Genomic DNA, 13100 nt, shown 5'->3' with positions numbered 1-13100 from the left:
CCATACTGAAGTTTTTTCACTTTCCATGTGGATAGTACAACCAACACTTTGGAATCACAGCCCACAGAACCTCTCATCTCTAGGAAGTCATCTTCTTTCCCCTTCAACTACCTACTCTCTGGACCTTGCCATCATCTGTAGTTCTACCTCCTCTGTGTTCTTAAGTACAACTGTCTCACCATCTACCCCCTCCTTCATTATTCCACTTCTATCAAAATCACTCCAGGATACATAGCAGCATATCTATCACATGAGTCACTTAAGTGATATTTATTGAACAAACTATATTAGTTCTTGGGTCTTGTTAACACTTGTGTTCATTGATCCCTCCTTTGTTTCTCAATCCATTTGCTGGATCTATCCATGTGTCCACCCGTTAAAAGCTGGTCTTCCCTTCAGGCTAGAGCTGAGATCCTGTCTTTCCCCTACAAACATGTTGATCTCTCCTTGAATATTAAAAAAAAAAAAAAAGCAGGAAGCATATCTAATTCACTTTGCAATTTCAATGTTTATTTCTGATACCAAAACGTGACAGCACACAAGGGAAAAAAAGCAATAGACAAGGAACAGCAAATAATTTTATCTTGCATGCCACTTTCAGTCAACAGGATGTGGCTCTCTAGATAGCTGTGTTTGAGAAGGAACCTGAGGCTTCAGCCTCACTCGGGAAGGACTATTGCAATTGATAGCAATATCTGTGAACATAAGAAACAAAAAGTTAAAAAAAATCAATGATATATATCAAATAGTAAGGAATATAAATACCAAACAGAACTTCCCCATACTTCCCTCATCTCCCCACCAAGAGTTTTTTAGAACTCCTAGCTCACACACATAAATATAACCCCATGGACCCTGTATTCCCAAAGATCCTAACTGCCCAATTCAAAGTGATGTACCTACCCAACATCTCACTCAACCCAGAAGAAACCAATGGCACCAAAGTTGGCAGCAAAGTTAGCACTGGCTGTACCACCGGGGCCAATAATAGGACCAGCAAAGGTTTGAGGAAATCTGGAGCGGGCATTCTGGTGGTATCTGGCCCAGAAGGTAAATGGAATTCTGGACCAGGGATCTCCAAAATCTTCCTCATCCCAGGTCAGCAGCTCAAATTCAATGTCATCCCAGCTCCAAGGCCCAGATACAGCCTCATCTCCGATACCCATCCGGGTTCTCGCTTCAGCCCGGGCCTCAGCCTCGGCTGCAGCAGCATCCAGAGCATCCAAGGCCTCATCTGCAGCCTCCATGAACTGTGCAGTCCAGTCACGAGGGTCTCTCTTCTGAACCTGAGATGAGGAATAGAAAATGAGACAAAACCTATTTATAATGGCCAAGATATAGAATCAATCTAAGTGTTTATCAGTGGACAGGTAAATAAAGGAAATGTGATACACACACACATAATGGAATACTATTCAGCCTTTGAAAAGAAATTCTATCATTTACAACAATATGGATGAACTTAGAGGACATTATGCTAAGTGAAATAAGGCACACACGGAAAGACTAATATTGCATGATCTCACTTGTAGGTGGAATCTAAAAAGGTCAGATTCATAGAAGCAGAGAGTGGTGGGGAAGGATGGGGAGATGTTGGTTAAAGGGTACAAAGTTTCAGTTAGGTAGGATGAGTAAGTTCTGGAGATCTAGTGTACAACATGATGACTATAGTTAATAAGAATGTGTTGCATATTTGAAAAATGCTAAGAGAGTAATTTTAAATGTTCTCATCACAAAAAATATTAAGTATATGAGGTAAAGGATAGTTAACTAGCTTGATTTAATCACTCTATGACATATACATACTATATCACATTGTACCCCATAAATACATATATTATTTTTATTAATCAATTAAGAATAAATAACAGCCTGGGTAACATAGTGAGATCTTGTCTCTACAAAAATAAAAAATAAAAAAATTAGCCAGGCATAGTGGTGTGCGCCTGTAGTCCCAACTACTAGGGAGACTGAGGTGGAAGGATTTCCTGAGCCCGGAAGGTCGAGTCTACGGTGAGCTGTGATGGTTCCACTGCACTCCAGCCTGGGAGACAGAGTGAGACCCTGACTAAAAAATAAATAAATAGAATAAATGAATGAAAAACAAAACAAAACTTAAAAATCACATTGTAAACTATAAATATATACAATTTGTATTTGTCAATTATACCTTTGTCAAGCTGGGCTAAGATAAAAATAGTTTAAAACTTAAAAAAACAACAACCAAGCCCATAATCATATTAGTTAATATATATTTAAGATTCCATAATAGCAACAACAAATACCACTAGTAATGTGGTACCTACCATGTGTCAAACCTAGGATCTCATTTCTGCTCTGGGCCTTTCCCAGCCAGTAAAGTCCCATCCCTTGACCTACCCATTCTGGAGCAGTTCCTCCATTACCTCTGCAATGAATCTCAGCACTTTCATCTTGCTAGTCTCATGGTAGGAACGGAGGCCCCAGAGGAACTCATACTCAGGAGGGTTGCTGTTGGGCACTCGTCTGTAGTCCAGGTATCTGAAAGAGCAAAAAAGTCTTTGTGATTGCCTACCCAGGCAAAGGGTGGGCCACCAATGCAAAATAATCCAGATTTTTGAACTATAAAATTTAAGGTAGCAGCTGCCCCTCAGGTTCATTTCTAAACATAATCAGGGTATTGCCCTTACCAAGCCTTGAATTCCTGAGTTAGTAAATTAAGCATTCAATTAGAGCTGCAGGGGAGGCTTGTGCTTATGTAGTGTCACAGAAAGGACATTTCATCTCACCCCCTCTGCCTCAGGTCTAGCTCCAGGTTCTTGTAATCTTGTCAGTGAGCCATAGATAGACCCACTGCAAGGATTATAATGCAGTGCAAATGCTTCAGCCTGGCCCAGTCTTGGGAGAGTCTATCATGGGGATGGTGAACAGGCTTCACTTGCGAGACAACCATACTGCAGAAAAAAATTCAACCACGAGGAATATATGCAATAAATACTCCTGAGTACATATGGATTTCTGTTTGCATATATACAGGTGTATTGTAAGAAAGGAGCTTGGGAAGGGCTTTTTAAGGTTGAACAGCACTTAGGCAGAATCACCAGGACCAGGAAAAGCCCATTAGGCATCACTTACTTCTGCTTTACAAATTCATAAGTGAGAAGTTTCCTCAGATCTCCAAGGAGGGGATGTCTCACCCTAATGATAAAAAAAAAGTAAACTCATATGAAGAGACACTTAATTTGCCGAAAGAAAAGAAAAGAACTTTCCTGCACAGAAGTCAAATGAAAAGAAAAGAGGCAGAGAGTTCAGGGCCATTTCCCCATCCTCTGAGGTCAAATCCCTGGGCTCTGAACCTCCCCAAACTGAACCCTTCAGACTACCAGGTTAATGCAGTCCTGGGACCATCCTCTGTTGTCAAAGGATGATACAAACAGGCAAAAGATAAGAGAGCCCAATCATACCCAGGACGCAGTCCCATCTTGCGTAGTGCCTCCCAGAGGACAGCTGCAATGCGAGGCAAGGGGAGACAAGGGACAGAAAATAAGCATGGAAATCAGGCTGTGTCCAACCCCCTGCTGCAGCTCCAGCCACTCACCCTCGCTGGCACGGTTGCCATTCATGAAGATGACACCCAGAATCACCAAGAGGAGACCCAGCTTGGGTGTGTCTTTGGTCCTAAAGGAATATGAAAAGAATTTATTTTCAGCAGCCATTTCCATGAGAGACACAGTCAGTTTGCCCATCTAGCCTCCCCAGTATTCCTCAGCTAGGGGAGAATTATATCCCAGTTCTTCCTATGACCTGCTATGTGCCCCTGATCTACTTAAATTCTGGAAAAAAAGCACCACCAAGAAAGGTCACGTCCCACCTCCTTTCCCATCTTACGTTCCCAGTATGCCAGCCAAGGATTCAGGGGTACTGATGAGAATATATAGGTGTTCTTCCTTGTCAATTTCTTTCAGTTGAATCCCAAATTTCTGCAGGGACAAGAAAACAGACTGTGAAATTATAAAATCTAGCAGAAGCTATCCATAGGTAGTCACTCATCTCCCTGGGACATTTTCCCTAAACTACCAGTAGAAATCACATGAATCTTTTAAATCAAGACTTTCCCCATCATTCTTGTTCTTGGGGGGCTGCCTTCTTACCTTCTCTAGGACAAAGCATGCACGTTCAATGATTTCTGGATAAACATCAGTGTATTCACGGATGATATCTCTCAGCATTTCTGTGGGGGAGAGGAGGGAGCACCTGAGCTGAACAGGGGCCACAGAGCAGTAGCCTCTTTGCCAGCTCTGCTGAGGGTAGCACAGACAGGGTCCTCAAGGGTGGAGAAGAAACAGCTGGCCATAGAAGGAACAGAATAGAAGGGGATACACACAGAGTATAAGGTGAGGAGAAGAGAGGTTGGGGAGGGGCACCAGATACCTACCTGAGCGCTTGATGGGCACCTTTGTGTAGTCTTTAAGCATCAGGTACTTGACCAACTTATTTGCCTGGGCGGGGAAAAGAAAGTCATTAAATTTGTAAAATATTTGCAGAAAATTTTGGTGAATTATATATGGGAGGATGACACAGAAAAGTGCAAAAGAGGGGAGAAGGTACTGGGCAGTTCACAGCTCTTACTCGTTCCTGAAGAAGGGCCACGTCTCGGGGCTGTGCAGCACCCGGGTTCTGTGAGGCACGCGAGTTGGGGGAGGGGCGCAGGTTAGGCGAGGGTCGCAGGTTCTGCCAGTCAGGTGGAATTGGCCACTCAGCGGGAATCCAGTCAGGTGGAAGCGGCCAGTCAGTGGGAAGTGGCCAGTCGGGTGGCAATGGCCAGTCAGGTGGTATTGGCCAGTCAGGAGGGCCTTGCCAGTCTGGAGGGCCCTGCCAGCCTGGCGGGGTCTGCCATCCAGGTGGGGTCTGCCATCCAGGTGGACTCTGCCAAGCCAGTGGGTTCGGCCAGACAACTGGGCCAGGCCAGACAATGGGATTCGGCCAGATCACCGGGTTCTGCCAGATTATTGGGTTTGGCCAGATCACTGGGTTCTGCCAAGCAACTGGGTTTTGCCAGGCTGGTGGGGTCTGCCTAGCTGGGGGGCTCTGGCGTGCTGGTGGGGTCTGCCTGGCTGTCTGATTTTGCCAGCCTGAGGGGTTCTGCCAAGCCAGTGGGGTCTGCCAGAGCACATTGGGGGGTGCGCCAGGTGGGTTCTGAGTGGTCACTGGAACAGGTGCAGACCTCCAGGTCCCTGCAGTCATTGGGGCCCGCCTCTGATCCCCACTGCTACTCTCTTCCACATTCAAGTTATTAATCTGCATCATCAAAGAAAAGAAAAGTCCAGGGTCACCAGTTGGTTCTGTCTTCACCCTATCTATTCTAGGAAGGCCCTCTAAACCCACACCTAGAGTGACAGCCTGACCCACTAGCCATTGGTCACCCTGAGTCCTGGGCTTGTGTTTTACTATCTTACAGGCATGAGTTTCATCTCCGAACCAGGCCAGGAGCAACCCAAGGATGGAGCTTGGGGCTTCTCCTCCTCCTACGTTCACCACTGGCTCTACTTGTACCACCCTGAACAAATCACTCAAGTCACTTCACCTCTTTGTCACTTAGTTTCCTTCTCTGTAAAACTGGGACTATAATCCTTAGCTGGTAAGAGGTATCTTCAAGATTTAATGAGATAATCTGTGTGAATGTGTCTAGTTTAAGACCTAACACATCAAAATGTAAACTGAATTACATATAGATTGTATATATTATTTGTGCCCCTGTGTTATTTCCCCATCAGTCTGTAGACACTCAGAGGACAGGAATAAACATTCTCCTCAACATCCCCTACAGCCTAGCTGTATACAGACATGTATATATATTTTATTTTGTTTAGAACAAATAAAAAACATCAGAGAAAAAAGGAGAGAGCCCAGACAAAAATGAAACTAGCAAAGCTCTCACCTTGCGGGTCCTCTTGCCCCGAATTATAGTCCGGGACTCCAGATTCTGAGCCTGGGAACCATCTGCTGATGTCTGTGCGGCTGCACCGTCAGTTTCAGAGATACCTGGGTCGGTCTCTATGTCAGCCTGGGAAGTGGCCGTTTTGGCCTGATTTACATTCTGGTTCTGGGTATTAGCTGTTGGGGCCTTGGTGGTATCATTCCAAGCCTTGAAGGCTGTCTTAGGCCGGCTGTTAGCCATCTCATTGGCATTTAGAGACTGAGAGAAACCGTAGGTGCCATTTGGGCCCACCTTAGTGGTGGTATTCTGGGCCTTAAAGGCCACCTCAGACTTGTTAGCAGCTAACTCACCAGTGGTTGCAGTCTGGGAAAAATCATAGGCAGCATTTGGGCCCTTTGAGGTGGCATTGTGGGACTTAAAGGCTGCCTTGGGCTGGGTGTTGGGCATCTCCTTGGCATTATGAGTCTGAGGGAAATCATAGGCACCATTTGGGCCTTTTGTGGTGGCATTCTGAGTTTTAAAGGCTGTCTTGGGCCTGGCAGCAGCTGCTGACACCTGAATGTCAGCCATCTCATTGGCAGTTGGGGGCTGTGAACTCTCGGGACTAGCATTTGGCCCACTGGCAGCTGCCATGGCCTGGTTAGTAGGTGGGGCGTCGGAGATCTGGATCGCCTCCATCAAGGTCTGCATAAGCAACGCACTGTCTTCTACAGAGGCCTCGGCCTGCAAATAGAGGAGGGGGGTGGGAATTAAAATCTCTGGGTCTCTGAGGTGGGAGCTGGGTATGAGGAAAAGGCAGTGCGGCAGGGGAGCTGCAGGCGGTTGGCTGGTGCAAAAACAGGAGGGCTGAGGAGAATTTAGGGAGCACACGAGGGGCAAAGGGAGGCGGGGCGGGCACAAAACGTATGGTAGGTGTGGTGTGGAGCAGGGGCAAAATGAGCGGTGGGGCGATGTAAGGAGTGGGCGCGAACCAGAGCGGGGAGGTGGGAAGGGGGCTGAGGAGTGAGGTTAGAGTATAGCGGGTGAAGCATAAGGTAGCAGCTCAGGACTGGAGGCGGATCAAGGAGTTGAGGAGAATAAGGGGGGTCGCACTGGGGGAGAATGCAGGGGAGAGGGAGGGTGGAGGCGTGAGATTGGGGAAGAGAGCGATAAGACTGCTCTACACGCGTCAGTACTATCGGGGGGGAAAAATGGTTCCTAACCAACCCCGTATTCTCTGGGCAGACTACCCCGACTACTAACAGGGTCTCCCCTATCTCTGAGCAGGGACTGATGGCTGAAAAGGGACGCCCCTCCTTCCCCCGCGCCCCCCCTCCAAACGATGGGAATTCTAAAGACGACAGAGTATAGGCACTAAAGAGGGCAAAATCGGATCCAGGCGTTCGGGTGCCCAAAGGGGCCCGAGAGGGAAATTGTCGGCTGGGGAAATGGTGGGGTGGGAAGCAGAGATCTCACCTGGTAGCCGAGGCGGCCCGCACCACCGTCCGTTTTCTGAGCCATGGCTCCTGTCCCTCTGGCAAGAGCGGAGCCTGGGGGTTGTGGGAGAGGGGCTGGGCGTTATGATACAGATGGCAAACACGAAGGACTGAATTGGACGGGGAGATGTCTGTGGTTTGATTGTGGGGGAGGATGAGGTGCTGAATGTGAGGGGAGACTGGCCGGATTGGAGCGGGAAAAGTGTATGGGCACCCGTAAGGAGGTTCTGAACCCCGAGAAGCTACTGACAAGGAGAAGCTTCAGAAGGGGGTTCGGGAAGCAGATGAGTCTTGAATCCAGGGCGGGGGTGGGGATTTGGCCGGGATTCGCATTTGCGAAGTTGCGTGGAGGTTTTGAATCGGAAGGAATCATATAACAGTCCAGATCGAGGTCAAGAAATCTGTGAGGATTTTAACGATGGAAGGGATCAGACAAGGGCTCTAAATCAGGAAGGATCGACAGGGGGATGCGAATTAAGGTTCGGGGGAGTGGAAGGGGATTCAGAATCCAGGGTAAAGGGATCGGGATTTAAAAAAAATGGGAGCCCGCACCAGAGGGCAAATGCCGTCTGGGGGCTAATTCTCACCTTGCCTCAGGCCCCAACCCCAACCCCCTCGCTGTCTCCCTTCGTCACGACTCAGAGGATCAGGATTGCTGTGCTGGGTTCTCAGCAGCCGCACTCTCCCCTTGTCCAGGAGAAAATGCCAGCGCGGCAGCTTGGGCGACCCCGCCTCTTCGCCTAATATACCACCCACCGCCTCAGGACGTAGTGCGCATGCGCAACTCCTGAACACCAAATAGAGCCCCTCCTACTTTCCCAACAAAAGCTTCCTCCTGGAAACCATGATGCGCATGTGCGCTGAAAGGCGGGTCCGCCCCTTTGCCAACACACCACCCCACCACCAACCAGGTCGACAGTGCGCAACGGCACCTCCCATTCCTCTACACCCCGTTCCCTAACAGATGCGCTGTGCCTCTTGGATCCACCCCTTGTCCCACACACTGGCCCCCTACCTTTTCCGCAATGCGTCTCTATTCTATCCCTCCCCCATTCAAGGCCCCTCCAGTCAGGTAGGCTTGCATCTCCACCCCTTTGCCCAGCATACGTAGGTCACTATTAAGGCCTTTCTGTGGGGTCTCTAGTTGCAACAAGTGTTAGGCCCCTGCTGAGCTCATCGATTTTGGGACCTAGGAAGGGGAATGACCAGAGAGGATGCACTATTGGAGGTAGTTAAGTTGTGGTAGTAAAGTCAGTGCCTGCCATGTGACTCTACGTGATCTCACTAACTCCCATAGGCAAGAAAGAACATTAGCTTCTTCCCTGTTCCTTTTGCAGCTCCGGCCATGGACACATTTTGTGTGTGTTGGGGGAGGAAGGAAGGGAAGGTCACGGCTTGTACATCTTAGCGGAATCTGTTCTGGGGCTTCTCTTCTTTTCACAGCAGCCCTGTGAAGTGGATGTCAGCATCCCGTTTTACAGATAAGGAAGCTGAGGCACAGACAGACTGCATAAATTAGACAAGGCCACAGAGTCAGTAAACAGAAAATGCAAAATTTGGGCCTGGGTCTTCCTGATTCCAAAGCCCATGTTTTGCTAGTACTGGCCTGAGGACTGAAGGATCCTCCCCACTCCATTTGAGCGATAAACTTTCATCATCCCAACATCTGTCTTAAACAATCAACGTTTGTGCTCTAGGAGGCCTAAGTTCAAGCTCTGCATTTAAGAGGATGAAGCCAGAGGCCCCCACCCCACTGCCTGCCCTCTCGATGTGGGTCCACCCAGGTGTGGGGTCTACTCTGTGCTCTATCAGGCCTCTTCCTTATCAGTGACACAATCATACTGCCCCTGAGGCCTTTCTGGTGACTATAGGAGCAGCCAGAAGAATCAGGCACCTGTGTATCTGAGCTATGGCAAGCCCTGGTTGAAAGTGAATGTTTGCCCTGGTTACTTCCAGGGCTGGGGCCTGGGGCAGCTGTGATTTTTCCAGAAAGAAGTTGAGCTAGGCATCAGAATTCCAGGAATGCAGTGCCCAGTCTGTCCTTAGCTGTGTGAGCCTGTTCGAATCATTCAACTTCTCTGAGCATGGTTTCTCAATATGCAAAGTGGAACGAACAATAAGTGGGTCCTACCCAAGGACACATATGCTGCTGTGCTTGCAGAATGACTGGAGAAACTAAAAAAAAAAAAAAAAGGCGGAAAATAATATACAGATGTGAAGTGACTCAAATTAAACTGATACTTTTCCAAAATCCAAGGCAGATCTTTGCACATTTCACATTTGTTCTGTCATCAGCCAGGAGTCTGCAAATGAAAGGAAACTAGTGCTAGGAAGGACTGCAGCATTTGGTCCCCAAGGGCCAACATCAATTCTGCCTGGCTGGATGACTTTCCTCATCTGTTGCATAGCAACCACCCCTGTCAGCTGCCTGTTTTTCCTCAGCACTTCCTCTGTTAAGTGTCTGCAGTAGTACGTGATCAGACTCAGGAAAGAAGGTCTGAAACACCATTTTATATGCTGTTTCCATATCTCTAGCTCCAGAATGAATTCTAGATCCATAATCTACTGCCTACTTCACTTCTCCAATTGGTTCTCTCGCAGTAGTCTCAAAATTTACAGGTCCCAAACAGGTTCCTTTGTACATCTCCTCTTTCCCACCAACCCAGTGTTTCTCCTCTCTTTTTCTCATTAAAATGTAAGCTTCTTACGAAGATGGATTTTTGTTTGTTTCATTTACTGTTGTTTATTCAGCACCTAGAACCATGCATAACACATTTTTATATGTTCAATAAATATTTGTTAAATGAATGAATGAATCACACTATCCACCCCATTGCTAAAGTAAGAAACCTGAGAGGCATTTTTTTTCCCCGTGATAAATTCACTTATTTTCCCTTGTTATACAAATAATACATATTCATCATTTAAAGTTTAAACATTGCTTAAATTAGAAATTAATAAACATCACTCTAAATGTCACCACCTTGTGATAATTGCTAAAGTTTTGATGCTACCTTTTGATATATTATTTTATGCATATATTCTTACATAAATAGGATTATGTATATGCCATACATACTTGAGGTTGCATTCTTTTCCTTACTGCTTTGTACTCCTTTTTTTCACTTCTATCTTCACCTGCCACATACACATTTTTAATACCATTTTATGTCCTTCCATGCTCAAAACCTCATGTTTTATTATTGTTTTGTAAAAATTAAGATCATGTTATATAAACTTTTACACATCTGATCTGTCTTATTTGACAACAGTTTACCTCTGATTCATTCTAAATGGCTGCATAATATTCCATGATAGGAATGTACCACAAATGTATACAACCATTCCCTCATGGATGGACATTCATTTTAGTTTCAGGACTTTGGGGGGGGGAGGGACCAGAAGGATAGCACATACATTTTAATAAAAATTCCTGTAAATGTATCCTTATATTTTGTGCTTATTTTTTTTATTATTTCTGTGGCACCAGACGCCCAGGAGTAAGACTGACATACTTTATAAGACTTTTCCAAGTTTTTGCCAATCTTATGTTTACTGATATCTTCCTGTGGTTTTACTTTATATTTCTAATAAGTAATATGGCAGAACACATTTTTATATATTAATGAACATATCAGATTCATATTAGAATTCATATCAGATTACTTTTCAATTGGGCTATCTATCTTTATCTTACTGATTTCTAGGGGTTCTTTATACAGTCCTACAGATCCTTACTGAAAATCCTTGGGGCTACATGTATTTCAATTTCTTTTCACATTTTAGTAAGGAAATGTATACCCTATATTACTTAACAGTTCCAACTGCAAATGCCAAAAGGCCAGATATTCATTTTTTCACATCACCTTGGCAGCTAAGAGAACGTGATCTAGGATTTACCAGTGTGGCAAGCTCCCAAAGATCACCCTCAGATTTAATGATTTGCTAGAAGGACTCATAGAACTCAGAAAAGGTGTTATGGCTACGGCTTACTGCAGTGAAAGTATACAGATTAAAATCAATAAAAGTAAAATGTGCACAGGGCAGAGTCAGGAGAGACCAAATGTGAGCTTTCAATTGTCCTCTCACAATGGGGTTGTATGGCCCCCTGTGCTTAATTTTCCCAGCAATGATGTGTCAAAACATGTATGAAGTACTGTCAACCAGGGAAGTTCACCCACACCTTGGTACCCAGGGTTTTTATTGGGGGTCAATTAGATAGCCATGGAGCACCTGTGTGACTGACCTTAGTTATTCAGTCTTCAGCCCATCCAGACGTCAAACTAATATATTGTAGCCTAAGGCTCCCATCATAAATCACACTGGTAGCACAAACTATCCAGCATGGCCCAAAGTCACAGTAAACAAAGACTGTCTAATCGGGAAGGATATTCCAGGGGCTGACATGCTATCTCCCAAGAACTGGTCAAGAGCCAGACCTTTCTTTGTATAAAAAAAAATTGTTTTTAATGCATAGGATTTGAACACTCCAGACCTGTTTAGTGGACTCTTTCACTGCACAAACAGTTACAACTCAGACCTAATACTTTGCCTGAAAGTAGTGATTCAAAGATGTGATGATGGAATTCATTGCCATAGCTGTGGTGGTGGAAGCAGCAGCCACAAGAAAATCCAGTTTCTAGAGACATTATTAGCAGCAGTGCCAGCATCCAGTGCCCATTGTTCGGGGGTGGCAGCAATGGTATTTAGCCAGCTAATACTTATAGCACGATTTTGAAAATACAGTTGGTGCCCAGTTGCTTTAAGCAATCTTATTAATTCTACTGCTTTAAAACATTTTTTAATTTTTATTTTGAAATAATTATAGATACATAGGAAATTGCAAAGATAGTACAACAAGATCCTATGTACCCTTCATCTGCTTCTCCCAGTGGTTACATCAATGTAACTATAGTACAAAATCAAAACCAGGCTGACATAGGTAACGTGTATATAGTTTGATGTCATTTTATCATATGTGGATGTCTCTACAATCACCGCAGCAATCAAGATACAGAACTATTTCATCACCACAAAGATTTAGCTCATACATCCCTTTACAGTCACACCCAACCCACCCCCTACCATCCCTAACTCCTGGCAGCCACTAATGTGTATATCTCTATAATTGTATCATTTCAAGAAGGTTGTACAAATGGAACCGTAAAATATGTCACGCTCTGAGATTGGCTTATTTCATACTCAGCATAATGCCTATGAAATACCTCCAAGTTGTTGTATGTATCAATAGTTCTCTCCTTTTTTATTGTTGAGTACTATTCCATGGTATAGATGTGCTATACCATGGCTTAACCACTCACCCACTGAAAGATATCTGGGTCATTTCCAGTTTTCGGCTATCATAAACAAAACTATTATACACATTTATGTACAAGCATTAGTGTGAATTTAAGTTCCCATTTCTCTGGAGTAAGTTTCCAGGAATGCAATGCTAGTTTTACAAGAAACTATCAAACTTTCCTAGAGTGATTGTATCATTTTACATTCTGATCAGCAATGTGTAAGTGAGTTTCTCCAAATCCTTACCAGCATCTATTGGTGTCAATATTTCTTAGCTACAGGTGTGCAGTTACATTTTACTGTGATTTTAATTTGCATTTCCTTAATGGTTAACAATGTTAAACACCTGTTCGTGTGTTGATGAAATGTCTCTTCTGCCCATTTTTAACTGAATTTTTTTTCTTTTG

General features: G+C 45.0%; 1 protein-coding gene across 1 annotated transcript; it reads right to left on the bottom strand.

Moving 5' to 3' along the window:
* Window positions 1-488: 488 nt before the first annotated feature.
* Window positions 489-8116, bottom strand: MAGED1 (MAGE family member D1). Its single transcript, XM_008052433.2, has 13 exons — window positions 7980-8116; window positions 7373-7446; window positions 5918-6640; window positions 4609-5277; window positions 4415-4478; window positions 4131-4210; window positions 3868-3959; window positions 3578-3657; window positions 3444-3486; window positions 3115-3177; window positions 2406-2520; window positions 904-1286; window positions 489-695 (listed from the first exon to the last, which is right to left on the bottom strand). Exons 2-12 carry the CDS (start codon window positions 7415-7417, stop codon window positions 912-914), a joined length of 2349 nt encoding a protein of 782 aa, XP_008050624.1. The 5' UTR covers window positions 7418-7446; window positions 7980-8116; the 3' UTR covers window positions 489-695; window positions 904-911.
* Window positions 8117-13100: the final 4984 nt, after the last annotated feature.

This window comes from Carlito syrichta, unplaced genomic scaffold (assembly GCF_000164805.1).
Source record: "Carlito syrichta isolate Samal-C Ts95f unplaced genomic scaffold, Tarsius_syrichta-2.0.1 Scaffold274385, whole genome shotgun sequence".
In the NCBI taxonomy this organism is placed as follows: domain Eukaryota; kingdom Metazoa; phylum Chordata; class Mammalia; order Primates; family Tarsiidae; genus Carlito; species Carlito syrichta.
This window is presented reverse-complemented; position numbering and strand designations above follow the sequence as displayed.